At 39.5% G+C, this 15288-nt stretch overlaps 1 protein-coding gene across 1 annotated transcript in view; it reads left to right on the top strand.

The window, feature by feature from the left end:
• Nucleotides 1-15288, top strand: part of dnajc17 (DnaJ (Hsp40) homolog, subfamily C, member 17) — a 31025-nt gene that overhangs the window by 1206 nt on the left and 14531 nt on the right. Inside the window, exons 2-10 of the mRNA XM_061843058.1 lie at nucleotides 3445-3514; nucleotides 4743-4801; nucleotides 4891-4978; nucleotides 5112-5188; nucleotides 6461-6578; nucleotides 7453-7502; nucleotides 8656-8733; nucleotides 10476-10556; nucleotides 11153-11260. Of these exons, the coding sequence (XP_061699042.1) occupies nucleotides 3445-3514; nucleotides 4743-4801; nucleotides 4891-4978; nucleotides 5112-5188; nucleotides 6461-6578; nucleotides 7453-7502; nucleotides 8656-8733; nucleotides 10476-10556; nucleotides 11153-11260 (729 nt within the window). The remainder of the gene's footprint in view (nucleotides 1-3444; nucleotides 3515-4742; nucleotides 4802-4890; nucleotides 4979-5111; nucleotides 5189-6460; nucleotides 6579-7452; nucleotides 7503-8655; nucleotides 8734-10475; nucleotides 10557-11152; nucleotides 11261-15288) is intronic.

The following is a 15288-nucleotide window of genomic DNA, read 5'->3' on the forward strand; positions in this document are numbered from 1 at the left end:
TCTTGACCATCTCTCCGCCTAGCATCCAACATCTTAAATCCACAAGCTCGATGGCAAATCAAGATTGCTGCCAAAATAAGGGAAGGAGTCAGCTTCTTAATTGGAAAAAAAAGTCACGTGCTCTCCAGAGGATTATGCTGCAAGAAGTTCGTGGTTGTTTTGGGACCAGAATTAAGATTCTAAAGCACAGTTGACTGGTTCCGTGAGGTCTGTTGATTGCTGTGAGGGATGTGACATTTTTGTGGGCAGTACGTTTAGTCTGTGGGGGCTTCAACCATTACACAATGAAGACAGATGTCAGCTGATCGGCACTCTTTGGCCCGCTGCTCGACCACTGCGATCTGTCATGTTGTTTATCACAAGGAAGGGAAGAGGCGCATCCTAACGCATATTAACGTGGGCTTTGTCATGGCTTGCATTGAGAGCTGAGATTTGCATTCTTCATCTTATTTCAGTTTTGACGTCGCTTACTGTTGACCAATCAATACTGTGGGAGCTGGCACGTGGGAGCCTATAATTGACCCATGATTTTGAATGCAGCTGCACTTACACACAATATATTCTGTGTGGCCATGTATATTTACAAGTACAGATTACAACAACCTACAGCAAGAGTTATCTTCCACTGATTACTTGGTGAGACAAGCAGCCAAGAATCCACACAATATACACTGACTTGATCTAAAAAATACTTCATACATACACAACCTTGTTTAAATGCCAGGTTTTTGTTATGTAAAAAAATAATACCATCATAAATAATCTTAAAACATTGGACATGGTCTGTTGCAGCTGACAGACAATATATGCTTGAAGATGTATTTTCTAACAGAGAGCATCTGACATTACTTATTATTTACAATAGACATACTTAAGCCTGTTTTATGGAGGTCATTTATTTTATTGAGCGTGTTTATTACATTCTTTGTTCTCTCTGCTTTAATGTACATTTTCTCCATGGTCCGTTTTCAGCACATTTATTGATGTTTGGTTTTTCCCAAAGCAGAACTGGCTCATAAAAACTTAAGTGACGCTACAAAAATGTATTAGAAGCCACCATTTATTTAAAACAGTTTTCCAAAACGTACACTCAAGACCCAGATGAGAAATGTACTTATGTTGCCATGACATGTAGTGATAAAGAGGAGACTTATTGACTAAATGGAGTCACTTTTCATTAGCTAAACGTGTTTGTAAGGTGGCATATGGCAATTTGACCTTTTTTTTTTAAACTTAATACTAATATACTGGATATACAAACATTGTTTTGACATGCAAGCAAATCAGAACAGTGAACATTCATACCACTGTGAGTTAACTGCATCCAAGACCTCAATTGTGCACTGAGCCAATGATGATGATGATGATGATGATGTGCAAAATAGCTGCTCCCTGCCAGAAAACAACACTGATGATAGACTCTAGTAGTCAAAACAGTTGAGCTTATCCTAACATTGTCAAACATGTGCTGGCTTTATATCAAATTCAGGGACATGTTTATCCTATCTACTTTATGCAGCTCATGACAAACATGACACGTAGAGTTGTGGGGAATTTGCAAGTTTCCTGTTCAAAACTGTACATCATCATCTGTTTGGCTGTTTACCTTTCCACAATGCTTGCATTAATTTGTGTGAACATGTTTTCACTTTTCATGGTCAAAATTGTTTTTGATATGGCAGAAAATAAATACATTTAGTTGAAGATGTGGGCACCACAGTGGCCCAGCTGGAAAGCCTTGGCCTCACAGTTTTTCACTTTTCATGGTCAAAATTGTTTTTGATATGGCAGAAAATAAATCAATTTATTTGAAGATGTGGGCAGCATAGTGGCCCAGCTGGAAAGCCTTGGCCTCACAGTTCTGAGGACCTGGGTTTGATCCCAGCCCTCCCAGTGTGGAGTTTGTATTTTCTCCCCGTGCCTTCGTTGGTTTTCTCCGGGCACTCCAGTTTCCTCCCACATCCCAAAAACATGCAACGTTAATTGGACAGTCTAAATTGCCCTGAGGTGTGATTGTGAGTGAGGTTGTTTGTCTCCATGTGGCCTGCAATTGGCTGGAAACCAAATCAGGGTGTACCCTCCCTCTTGCCCGTTGACAGTTGGGATACCCTGCAGTAATCCTGCGACCCTTGTGAGGATAAGCGGCTAAGAAAATGGATCGAGATGTTTGATTAACCTGGTAAATGAACCATTTTATTCATTGTGTGATTAAAACAACGTGCCTTGTTCCCAATTGCTTCAAAATATGACTCAATATAATATGCTATTCCCAAAAAATAACATGGTTCAATTAAATGGAGTGTTTGTTCAAATTCTCTAATTACATTGTTGTTTATGTGTGGTGTGATATCGCACGAGATAATTGGGAGAACAATATTATTCCAAGCTTTCCTGGACACTGAAAGGAAAATAACAGGAACAATTACATAACGTGTTTTAAGAAAATGGTTTGTCGAGTACCAAAAAAATACTCAACAATTCATACTCCATAGTATATTCTCGTTCTTTGCTTGTAGTTTGCTAAAAATGGCCAAGTTTGAATATAGTTGAGTATTGCTAGAGCTAAAAAAAAGCAAAAAAAATTCTTGCAGTTTTATTTGGTCTTTGAAATGTGATTTGGCCAAGTATCTAATGTCTGTCTTGTAATATTTGATTGTCAATAAAAATAATTTTGTTCCAACTTGAGATTCATAAGATGCACAGAAAAAAAGGAGGAACAGGCAGAGGGACGGGGAAAGGGAGAGTAGGCTTAGAACAACAGTAAGCATGTGTATGGCTCCATGCCTCAGCTTTGCGTGTCAGTTTGGAGCTGTATGAAGTGTTTGCCAAGCATCAAGATGAAACACTGTATAATAATGGTTTGTCTCTACTTGAGCTATTGATAGTCTGAGCCATACATGTAAAGAAATGGTGTGAGAAAATGGGATTTGCGGCACCATCCCCAAGTAAATCACAATGACATGACAGAAAAAAGATTCATGCCAGCAGGCTGAGGTGTTTGTTGCAAATGAGTATTGAGAAGTGTTTCATTTGACTTGTAACTAATTGGCAGGTGCCAGACTTATGCTCAGATGAGCTACAGGTATGTGACCATCATGCAGAATATTGGTCATGCTGATATTCAATTTTTTTGGAAAGGGTCTGTATATTTGTTGTAATGCCAACCCAGCCTTGTGTCGATAGTTTAGTGTGGTGAATGCCACAGGGGTTCCTTTCCCTTCATGTGTCAGAAGGACAGGAAACAGGATCAGCTCAGGTGCTGATTTCATCCAAAGAATACAGTCCATGACTATAACTTAAACACTGACAGAGCCCAGAGAGATAATTTACTTTTACTATTGCCAAAACCTGTGCCAAAGTGGACAGTTTGTTCTTTTTGTGTCGTTCTGAACATGTTCCACAGTGAAGTGCACACTGTACATTTTTGTTATTCCTTTCTTTTAGATCAAAAAAGCCTATCGACAGAAAGCTTTGAAATGCCATCCCGATAAGAACCCCGACAATCCACAAGCAGGTTAGTGAATGTTTTCAAGCTTTTTCTCGTCCTCCATAACTATCAACCAATCAATCTTATTAAAAATCTGGAATCTCGATGGATTTGCTCTATTTTAGATGTTTGAAAATGCGTTTTACAATTATCAGTAAATTTCTGTTCATATCAACAATAGATTTAATTGGGTTTTAGTCAAATTATGTACCATTTTTGCTTTTTCCAATTTTCTGGTGGGCATTTGCAAGTCAGCAAATGCATAATCATGTAAGGAAAAGCTTTTTTTTTTTTTTTTTTGGTCAGAAGTGCAAAAGACACCTTGGAAAAAAAGCTGGCCAGTATTTCAAGTGAGGTTTATGTGGCTTTTGGATGGCTCAAACAATTCATGATTATGTCATGCGGAAGAAAGGGAAATTGGTGGGGTTGGGGCTTTAGAGGGATAATGTAAAAGCAGGGGGTCGGGTTCCCAGAAATGGAAAAGAAGCGGTTTGGAGGGCCTCAACACTTGAACCCACACATGGACAAACTTTGCCCCAATCGCACGAGACTGCAACCACCCTGAGATGTGCAACCCCTCTGGGAAAAGTTGCATGCATTTGTGAGGTGAGTGAGGGGTCAGGATTTTTTTCAGTTGGGTGTCATCCATGTGCCATTTTCTCTCTCACCCCCCAATTTCGTTGCCCTCAACTCCAAACATTGTAACTGTTTGATCTGTCTCGTGGCCACGGCAGGTCTTTTCCAGTTGGATTTCATTCTAGTCTGTTAAAGTATGTGCGTGAAGGTTACACTGCATGGGCGCGCAGGTAACTTGACCTCCGCTGCCAGTCTGATCCCCAGAGCCTCCTGCTTGTTTGAATTTGCTAGTGCCCACTAGGAGGCACCATACCGCCTCGCCAGGCCTGCCATAAGAAAATAATTAAGTTTGGCTGGTATAGTGTAATAGCGTTGCATGATAGTGAGCACTTGTGGTCTTCTTGTATGCTTTTGTGTGTTTGTCAGATGACAACTGAGGCGGTGGTGAATATTGCGTGACAGTGATGATTGCGGCATTGGCCCCTCGAGGGGTGCTAGTGGAAGTCATGGGGCTTGTACGGTATTGCAGGGTTGTCATCTTTAAAGCATTACTTAGCAGCTTTCTCAAAATCTATGCATCAAAATTACAAATTGAACTGTTTAATTTTATTAAAGAAACAAATCTTGTGGGTTTTAATTTCCGTTTAATTTGGTTACTTCTCTCGCTGCTTTACTCCAGCGGCACTCTTCCACCAGTTGTCTCAGGCTCTGGAGGTGCTTACGGATGCTGCTGCCAAGGTACACCGAGTCCCCCTACACTTCTTGGATAGATTGTAATATGCACACTCACAAATCATTTATTTTGACATTAATGATGGTGTTTTCAGGCTGCATATGACAAGATTTGCACGGCCAAAAAACAAGCAGAAGAACGAAACCGCAGACTTGATGACAAGAGAAAGAAAATTAAGCTTGGTAGGTCCCCAGGAGAAAAGGCCATTTGCAACTGGTTTGTTTTCATTCAGTTTAAAGTGTTATGCGATGTTTTTGTGTAGAACTACAGACAATCTCAAATAGGGCTCATTCTCCTGTTCTCCACACTTGACAGACCTTGAAGCAAGAGAGCGACAAGCAGAAGCACAGACCCAAGATGAAGTGCAAATCACAAGAACACTTGAAGAAGAGGTGAGAGAATGACCAATTAAAGGAGTGTAAAAACAAATTACACACATCTATCAGGCCCCCTGCATTTAAGGTCATGATACATTATGGTACAGTGAAACACTTGGGAGTTTACCCAATTGCCCCCCCTTGTGTTTAATCAATTCTTACATTCTTATTGAATTGAACCTTTCAAAGGTTGGGGCCATAAACAGATGCTTGTTCTTTTCCTTGCCAGAGTATAAATATGGGTAAAACCATTATGTGATGTTGCATGACTAGAGACACGTAATCCAGAGAGGCTTTGACGAATGAAAATGATATGCATGGTTCCAGGTAGAGTCATACCGGTAATATATGATGCTTCCGGTCTCAAAGGAGAGAGGCTCACCAGTAGGGGGCATTGTCTTGTTTTCAATCAGGTCCCAAGATACACTTCTATGGAAGTAGATTAGTGCCACCAGGATTTGAATTTGAAATGTGAAGTGAAATAGGATTTGAATTTGAAATGCCATAGAAAACAGGATTAGAATTTGAAATGTAAAGTGATCACATTTTCAGTAGTAGCTACAATTCTGTCTGAAATTCAACTGGCTACAATTCACTGTCTCAAATTCACCCTCTGTGCCACCAGGCAGAACACCCAGCCAATTGCAGTTATGCTTTCTTAGTCACGTGACGTCACGTACTAAGAATGCGAAACTAGATTGGGTGGGTGTTCGGTTCTGACTTGAAGTAACCCTGCTTGGTGGGACAGTGTATTTCAGACAGCGAATTGTAGCCAGTTGAATTGTTAACATTGAAAAGTTTCACTGAAATACAACTATTGAAAATGTGATCACTTTACATTTCAAATTCAAATCCTGTTTTCTGCGGCATTTCATATTCAAATCCTATTTCACTTTACGTTTTAAATTCAAACCCTATTTCACTTTACATTTCAAATTCAAATCCTGGTGCCACTGATCGACTTCCATACACTTGTTTTTTCTTTTTGTATCTGAGTGCTCTTTACTACCTACATAATTCATCCATGTTTACATCACTGGGACATGGCGATAAACAATACGACAAGCTTTCAGATGTCTGCATAACTTACTCATAAATAAAATCCCTTACTTTTTATCACACCTCAGGAAGCTTCATCTTCTGGAATCATATGAATTATTTACTCATACTCTAATAAGTGTTGTAGTGTACTTGATTTATTGGTGCGACATGAAAAGCCGAGAATCATGTTTTTCCAGCCCTTTTAAGTTGTTACATCTATGTATTGTATGTCTTTTTTTTGACCAGATCACTCGTTTGAGAGAGGAGGGATCTCGACAACTTGAGGAAGAACAGAGGCTCATCAGAGAGCAGATCCAAAGAGAAAGAGAAGAACAGCAGAACACGGGATACTACAGTCACAGAAGTACTTCTATTTTCAATTCATAACCTGATCCAGTGTATTGGGGGGGGGGGGTTAAATAGACCGGACGAGCACCATGGTGTTCTGTCTTGCACTCCTGAGCTGAGTTCGCACTAACAAAATCTTTTAAATTTTTCATTTGAGTAAACCCCCATAATCACACTGTCACTGGAGCTGTCAACATTCGCTAGGCGGCTTGTGGTTCACCAGATATTAGTCACACAAAAATAATAACTAGATGTGTATGTGAATTTTTTTGGCATAACAATTTGAAATTGACATCCTTTTTTTGATATTTTGGCATATTTGAATAGGAATGCTAAATAGCACACACAGCCACATACATAATCACTCACTCACTCACTCACTCACTCACTCACACTCACTCACTCACTCACTCTCACTCACTCACTCACTCACTCACTCACTCACTCACTCACTCACTCACTCACATATACACATGTACACACACATATACATACACACACACACTTACATCGAAATTGACTTTGTGAGCACATTTCTGCATGAAAACGTGTGTGTTCCCATGCTGGAGACTTGAAGGAAAAAACGTGTAATAAATCAATTCTATGGACGTGTGTGAAGGTAAGGGAGGTCGTGAGAGTTGGCATGAGATTAGACCCCTTTTTGTGGTTGGGCAATCACTCATGTGTAGTCAACACATCTTCAACTTGCACGCAATCAGCCCCCAAGCTGAAGACACTTTGTCCATCATAAGTCTGTTGCATTCATCATGTGACAGTCACATTAAAATGGCTATCCATATGCATTAGTCCATGGGTGTCTGAACAGAGCATTTGTTTCTTTTATCTTTTTAACTTCAACTTTATGCCCCATGTTTTTTTTTTTTCTTCAGACTCTGGAGCGGGGAGATGTTCCAGTAGCAACGTCACGCCTAAATTAAAGGTAGATATGTGTGGGCTTATTTTGGGTAATATGGCTGGGAAGAGTGGAAAAAAATTGGGCTTGGGAATCTGTCTATTATCACTTGACCCTGATGGGTCATATGGTGGTTCTGAAAGATGTTGGTAGAACTCGCCGCTTCGCACCAATCTCTGGTGCCCATTAATGACAGCAGACATTTTATATTGCCAAAAAGGGGCTTGTTATATTTAATCGGAGTAATGCCCTATAATATTGACAGACAGTGCTAGGGATGTTAGATCATGTTTTTAAACCTAAAATCTGGTTTTAAAATTTGATAGCTGTCCAGTTCAGGAGGGAATTCTCTCACATTTTTGTGCTCAGTTAGAACAACAAACTGCAGCCCCATGGCGGACTATGTCAGGACCCATGTTTATGAAGAGCAAGCATAAGTGCATAGTATTTCGGGTGAACTTTTTTTGTTTGTTTTTGGAAAGGATGTGTTTTATAACAATTGTTAGACTCAAAATCCCTCTAACCGCGTTTCATCCTTGACAAGACTTTGAAATCAAATTTCTTTTCGTGTTCCTTTTTGATATATGTTTTACTATTCATTATTAAAAATTTTCACTTGTATCTTAATTCATTTCATTTAAACTGGGAAAAGTGCGAGCTGAAATCTTAGACATCAGATCAAGCAAATACTTAACATTTCACTTTGAGCATTATTGTGGGTAAAAGAGGCTGGATCAACATTCACATTCCCAGAAATTCAGCTTTTTCTTTGACAGCAAGCAGAGAGCTGGAGCTGGAGGAACACTTTGAGGTTGCCATTAATAATACAGTTTTATTTTCGTGAAATTTGCTGGGCCATATCACGCTGATTGATTGGAGAGGTTGCGCAAGATTTGGTTTTAGCAGCACGGGAACTCATGAGTATCATGCCGATGTTGCAAGTTCTTTGTGGAAGCTGCTCTTCTACAAAGGCTTGCCCAATAATCTCTAAAACAACATCATCTAGTACGGTTGAAATGAAGAAAAATAGAATACTTGTTTATACAGAAAATGAACCGTTATAATATTGTGGATCTACATAATCCCTGCTTCTTTTGATTGTATGATACAATATCACAGCAACCTTTTTCATTCTCGATGGCCTTCTCACTAACTTCTCATGTTTTCTTTCTCTTTTTAGTTGAAGTGGAAGTGTAAAAAAGAAGATGGTACAAATGGTGGCTACTGTCAAGACTTCATTCTTAAACTTCTACAAAAGGTATTTTGACTGATGACAAATTCCAGCCAAGAAAAAGTGATTAAAAAGATGATCACACCCATGGTTCAAGAAAGGTCAATGTTGTGTGATAGCATTGTTTCGATAAAATACTGCAAGCCATAATGCAAATGCTAGTGTTTCTGCCTCAACAAAAACATACATTCATATAATATTACCCATAGCTTACAGACTTTCCAAAATTTGTGTAGCGCTACTTATTTTAATGTGTTCCTAAGCAGTGATCCAAGATAAACAAGCTCACAAATATACACACATTTGAGGGCTGCGTGACTCCAGTATTGTAGATAGTTTTATTTTTTTCTTCCTTTCAAACAAGGCCCATTAAATTTTGTTGCAGCGAAAGTGCTGAGGGCATTGTTGCAGTGCCCTTTTAAAGGCGTGCATGCCATTGTTCGTGCCCTTCTCACCAGGTGATTAAGTAGTGCCAAGGGAGGCACGAGGAAATGTGCTCTTCTCATGCAACTCATGCACCACCTTATGCTTCAATCACTCACATGAGCTGTTACGGGACATAGGCCGGCCTGAAATGAGGATAGGGCAAGTGTCACTGACGTCAAGCTGCGTGGAAAAAGGCTTTTGAATTTCTCCCCGGCACGCACTCATTCAAGAGAAACCTAGTTGGGAGGGCCGTGTCAGGGTTAAGACTTTGGAAAATGAGACTGTTGTTGCCTTTTTAGGAGGAATTGTCAGAGAAGAAAACGTGTTTGACATGGCAATCTGTATTGAGTGACGGTTCATGTTTTGGCAAAAAGAAATAGCCACTGCTGTGTGAGAAAACAGGTGTGGAATGTGGAAGACTTTGCTTGCATGTCCTTGCGCCATTTAGAATAAAACATCTTCATTGTTTATTTTCATTTCTGGGTGGGTGGTGTAAATTTCAAATATTTTCATGCAACGGGCCTCGCTGAGAGTCATTTTTGTTACTATGTTGGGAAGCTCTGGACTGCCTTTAATAAGCATTTTCTTTCAATTACACTCCAGATAACGTAAGTTTAATTTTGATGACAAAGTCTGACAGGATGACTCCTTCTTGCCTGTGCATTTGGCACGGGACAGGACAATAGAGGTGTTGTTGTCTGTCCGTCAATTTTTCATATCCTCAGTAGGGCTGGAGGCCAGCTGACTCTGGGCGAGAGGTGAGGTGCACTCTGAACTGGTCGCCACCAGTCAATCACAGGGCACATATAAACGACCATTCCCATGTATATTCACACCTACGGACAATTTAGAGTTTTCAATTAAACTAAAGTGCATGTTTTTTGGGATCTGGGAGGAAACTGCAGTATACAGGAAAACCCACAAAAGCACGGGGAGAACTTGCAAATGCCACACAGGTGAGGGCGAATTTGAACCCCCCCCCCATATTATTATTATTATTTTTAATAATAATAATTCCCACATTTTTGCTCTCATCCCTACAGTAACCTGGATGACAGAGAATTCATTTTAATTTATTCATCAAATGTATTCCCTTCCCAAGGAGTAGCTAAAATTATGACCTCTCCTTTTCTTTGCCTCACTAACTCAGTCCTTCTCACAGGAAACCTATAGTGTTTATATTTATGTATTTTACTGCAAAGTACAAATAGAAGCCCAACTTTTCTTCCAATATATAGTCATATTTACCAGAATTTTCAATGTTTCAGTACACACGTTTTTTTGGTCTTGTTTAGGGGTTCCTCTATTTCACTTACTTCTTTCCTCTCTTTACTTACCTTTAGTACGGAGATGTTTTGAATGTAATCGTATCAAGTAAGAAGAAGGGAAGCGCTGTGGTTGAATTTGCGACTGTGAGGGCAGCTGTAAGTACCCAACTCTTGTTCTGACAGTCCTTATTTTGTTTGTTGAAAAGAATACATTTGCATAAAGTCACATTTCTTCACATATTGATTCTTCAAAGTACCATTTCATTTTAATGTATTCAAACCACAACAGTCTTCAGAGATGCGTTCCCTGCAGAAAAGTATCTGTTGCCTCACTCGATGTTTGGTTAATAATTATATGAAGCTCTTGATCCTAATGGGAGCCTGTGGATGAATGGCTTTACTTGTTGTTCTGGAGACTTTCCTTTGACATGCCATACTTTTTTTTTTTTCTGTACTTCCTGACCACAACATTTGTTTTTTTTGCCTAAATAACTTTTCTGCTACTTGCCTGATACAATTTCTGTTGTCTCTGCCCACCCATAATTTAATTTACAGGCTTGATTTTGCCTTGTGACATTGTAAAATCTTTGACTAATCGGATAGAGGAGGGTCTTTCAGTGTCTGTTTTACATGATAAATATTCAGTACGCAGTCCATGAATGTGTTTTATCTTATAATTATCTGGAAATCACAATAAGGATGCTTCTTTTCACCACCACTTTATTAACCTCTAATAAATTTAATATCCTTAGGAGCTGGCAGTAAAGAATGAAAATGGCCTGAGTGAAAATCCATTGAAGATTTTGTGGCTTGAAGGTCAGCCAGACCTTGCTCCTGCATCTCAGTTCATGTCCACACAGGTATGGATGGAGACTAACCTGAGAATACTCGAATTCTATCCACTTTTTGTGATATGCACCAGCTTCTTATTAAAAATGTCTTCTCGTGCATTCTGATTCCAATACAAATACCTAATTTCCTAAATTTCCCAAACACTGTCCCGCAAAAGACAGGTATGTAAACCCTCCGCGGTTTTTATTTTGTATCATTGGTACAAAGAGTACAGCCAGGCTTGTGCTCCAATTTGCCTAGCTTTCAACAATTTGTTTGGTGAAGTGATCTTCAGTTTATTTGCTTTGAAGCCGAGAGGCCTGCTTGAACCCTCTGGGTTCACTGCTCATTACTGGTCCTGACCTGGGGGGCCCTAGGAATGTTGTTTTTTACAGAGTAACCCAGAGGGTGTACTGTGCTATAATGTTAAGAGAGCACATCACTAAATGGTAGCACTGTGTACCTCCATAGTTTCTGTAATTGAAACCCTCTTTTCGACCATTTAAATTTTAACCTGCAGTTTTAGGGGAGACATAACATTACTTTGACTCTTGATGCAAATGATTAAACTTGTCTATCTTATTTACTTTTTTTAAATGTATCGGCAGTTAAGTTTTAATAACCACAGTCGTCCATATTTTTCATTGTGTGTTTTTAAGGGATTTTTGCACCTCCGCATATCAAGAGCGTATTCAATTAATTACTTACGTTACCCCATCACTTCTCTGATTCTCCAAAGTTAACAAACCTGGTTTTATTCCCTCAAGGCCCCATGCCAAGTGAAATTTAGGCTGTGCACTGGGAAGTGTCACACTAATCTTTTTAGATGTTATTACAGTAACCTAGTTAGCCTTACTGATATCCAAACTTGATTACTTCATAGATTTAACTCTGCACCCGAGACTGAAAAGAGCACAGTTGTAGGGGGATTTTCAAATTAGTGTTCTCTGGGAAGTGTTCTCAAGAAGGAGGGCCCACATGACATAATGTTGATCCACATCTGGTTTAAGGTCAGTGGCCAAAACCTTGGAGGACCCATCTCATTGGATATTATCTGAAATCAAACAATCAGATCCCTCTCCTGTTATTTATCCTGCTATCACCTCTTCACATCAGCCAGCTGCAAACACACAAGGAGAAGCTCTTGTTAGGAATGGCTTCCAGTCCAAATGTAGTGCACAAGGAGCAGACACGTACACACTCATTCAGTATGAGAATTCAGACTCATAATCATAACATTAGGACTGAAAGAACTCAGACCATATATTTTCCTTGACGACCCTGTCTCAGTGCGAAGGGGGTTGGTAACTTGTAGTTTTGTTTGGTTTGTAGTAATCTTAGCGGGACACAAAAGGGTTCTCGAGATCACACACAGATGACACTTGCTGTTTGTCCAGAATTGAATTGATTTAACAGATGAATGTTGCTGTCACGCTGCATGGTGGATGACAGGTTAGCACAATCTGAGTATACGAGATCTGATATACTGGGTTCCAATCCTACCTCCCAGTTTGTGTGTTCTCCCTGTACCTGTTATTTTCCAGGTGCTCTAGTTTCCTTACACATTCCAATAACATGTATGGTAGGTTCATTGAAGACTATAGTAAATTGATTGTAGGGGTGTCTCTCTCTGTGTGTCTGCATATATACGTGTATGTAATGCACAACAAAGCTTACATCAACTTTGTCCCAGCCAAAAGTAAAAATGCTTTTCCACTGAGATTTGCTATATAGTATATATTGCTTATTTGAAGTGAAGCCATCATACAGGATTTACGTTAGTGCATGTCAATGCTTGATTTTTCCCTCTAGAACTGGAAACTTGCAATACTGACTTGTCATGACATACATCAAATTCAGCGGATCATCCCCTCTGGCATTGTTTTTCTAGTTTGTCAGTTTGCTAGTTTTTGAAAATGCCACTCTATATAAGTCATCAAGTGCATGCAACGTAATGCCTTGTATAACTTGGCCTTGTGCTCTTTCAATTTTTTATTATTTGTCATGTTAGAAGGAGATCAGAGTGCAGTGTAAATGGCCTACTCCTATTTAGTATGTTATGGAATTATTGTGCTCCTTGCTGTATGGGGAGAATTGAAGGTGAGGGACAGAGAAAACAATTCTCCAATTGGATTATAGAATACATAATCCCCTCAATTTAAAAACATCGAACATTTTGTGTTTCGTACATCGCATTGATTTTGTTCGCCATGCTTGTAGAGTGGTTTGAAGCTGGACTCCTTATTGCTTTTGATTATGTTGCTGCTGGTGTTGCACCAAATTCTCAAATCATAAGGACCATGACAAACATTTTATTTTGACACATTTTTCATTATGAATGTGATGAAACTTAACCTTTTAAACAATTACCAACTAACCTCTTATGGAAGTATTTAATATTGTCATATAGTAGTCCGCTCAAAAAATAGAGTCCTAGTTTATAGAAAGGATGCTCTGGTTTAGATTAGTGTGAAATGTACAAGAAATATGTTTGCATTTTTCCTTCGTTTTGGAAAGATTTAGTATGATTTTTAGCGTGGTCAAGATGTCAAAATTATTGTGGTATGAGCCGGTTCTTTGTGACTATCACAAGAATGAATATCTGTTTTGGATTGCTTTGGTCCAAACACTCTTAAAGGCTGATGAAATGTTCTGACATGACTTGAGTGACAGTTCAAAAAATGTCAGTTTCACATGATGACCAGGCGTGTGTGAAACCTGAAGTATATTTCAGTAGCATCAAGTTGTGCTGGGAGATTTGAGGATATCAGAAGGACACATCTCTCGTGTGCCAAAACAATATTTTCAATGTTTAGTTAGTCCCTGACAACATGCATAAATCACAAGAGCTACACTCAAAAGAGATGACAGTGCATTTGGTTTTCTGTGTGACAGCAAGTTTAGATTTTTGGATGGAGCGAAGCAGTACCAGATGGGATTCAGTTTTGTGCTGTGCAGGCAATATCATTGGATTTCAAATATTGTATTGCTCCCCTCTTCTCGTATCAATCATGTGGTTGACCACTTGTTGAGCTCTTTGTGATTCATTGCGCTTTACCCCCATAAATATGACCTCACATAAATACCAGCATTTATTGTATTTGCCCTTCTGAATCAAGCTTTACATCATTGGGTGTTAACATTTCACGGTTCTTTCCTTTGATAAACACACTTGACAAAAAAACTGACAAATGTGCCCTTGTGTCAGACATCGAATTATGTCCACATCTTTACATCCAAATAGCCTTACTAGCATCCATCCATCTATCCATCCATACATACATTTTCTTCACCACTTATCCTCATGAGGGTCACGGGGAGTGCTGGAGCCTATCCCAGCTGTCAATGGGCAGGAGGCGGGATACACCCTGAACTGGTTGCCAGCCAATCGCAGGGCACATGGAGACAAAACAGCTGCACTCACAAGCTCACCCAGGGGCAATTTTAGAGTGTCCAATTAATGTTGTATGTTTTTGGAATGTGGGAGGAAACCTGAGTGCCCGGAGGAAACACACGCAGGCACGGGGAGAGCATGCATACTCCACACCGGCGGGTCCGGCATTGAACCCGGGGCCTCAGAACTGTGAGGCCAACGCTTTACCAGCTTCTCCACCGTGCTGCCCCTTAGTAGCATTTTATATTATATTATTTGAACACTGCTGAATGTACCGATGCAATTTAGACTTCCACTTTTACATTGCACAGTGAAGCTCTTTAGTCTGCATCTACATTTTTTTCTTTAATTTCCCTAAATTTGTCAGACCAAAACTAAATTCTTGACAAAATGCTAATAGTGTCTCCTCAGCAAAGGCTGTCCCACGTGTTGACTGGGGTAGTTTTAGCCACAAAACCATCAGTGTTGGAATTTTAAATATGTATTTCTTTACTTCTCCAAAATACACAACAGTTCATTTAATTTCAGTTTTTCTGATTCAGAGTATAAAAAAAAAATCTGGGACAATGACAGTTTAAAATAGGAGCAATCCAAACATGTTGCAGACACACACACACAACATTGCTGTTTCTGTTGGACAGGCACAGAATTCTAAGTCTATTT

The sequence above is a fragment of the Syngnathoides biaculeatus genome, chromosome 15, assembly GCF_019802595.1.
Source record: "Syngnathoides biaculeatus isolate LvHL_M chromosome 15, ASM1980259v1, whole genome shotgun sequence".
Taxonomy (NCBI): domain Eukaryota; kingdom Metazoa; phylum Chordata; class Actinopteri; order Syngnathiformes; family Syngnathidae; genus Syngnathoides; species Syngnathoides biaculeatus.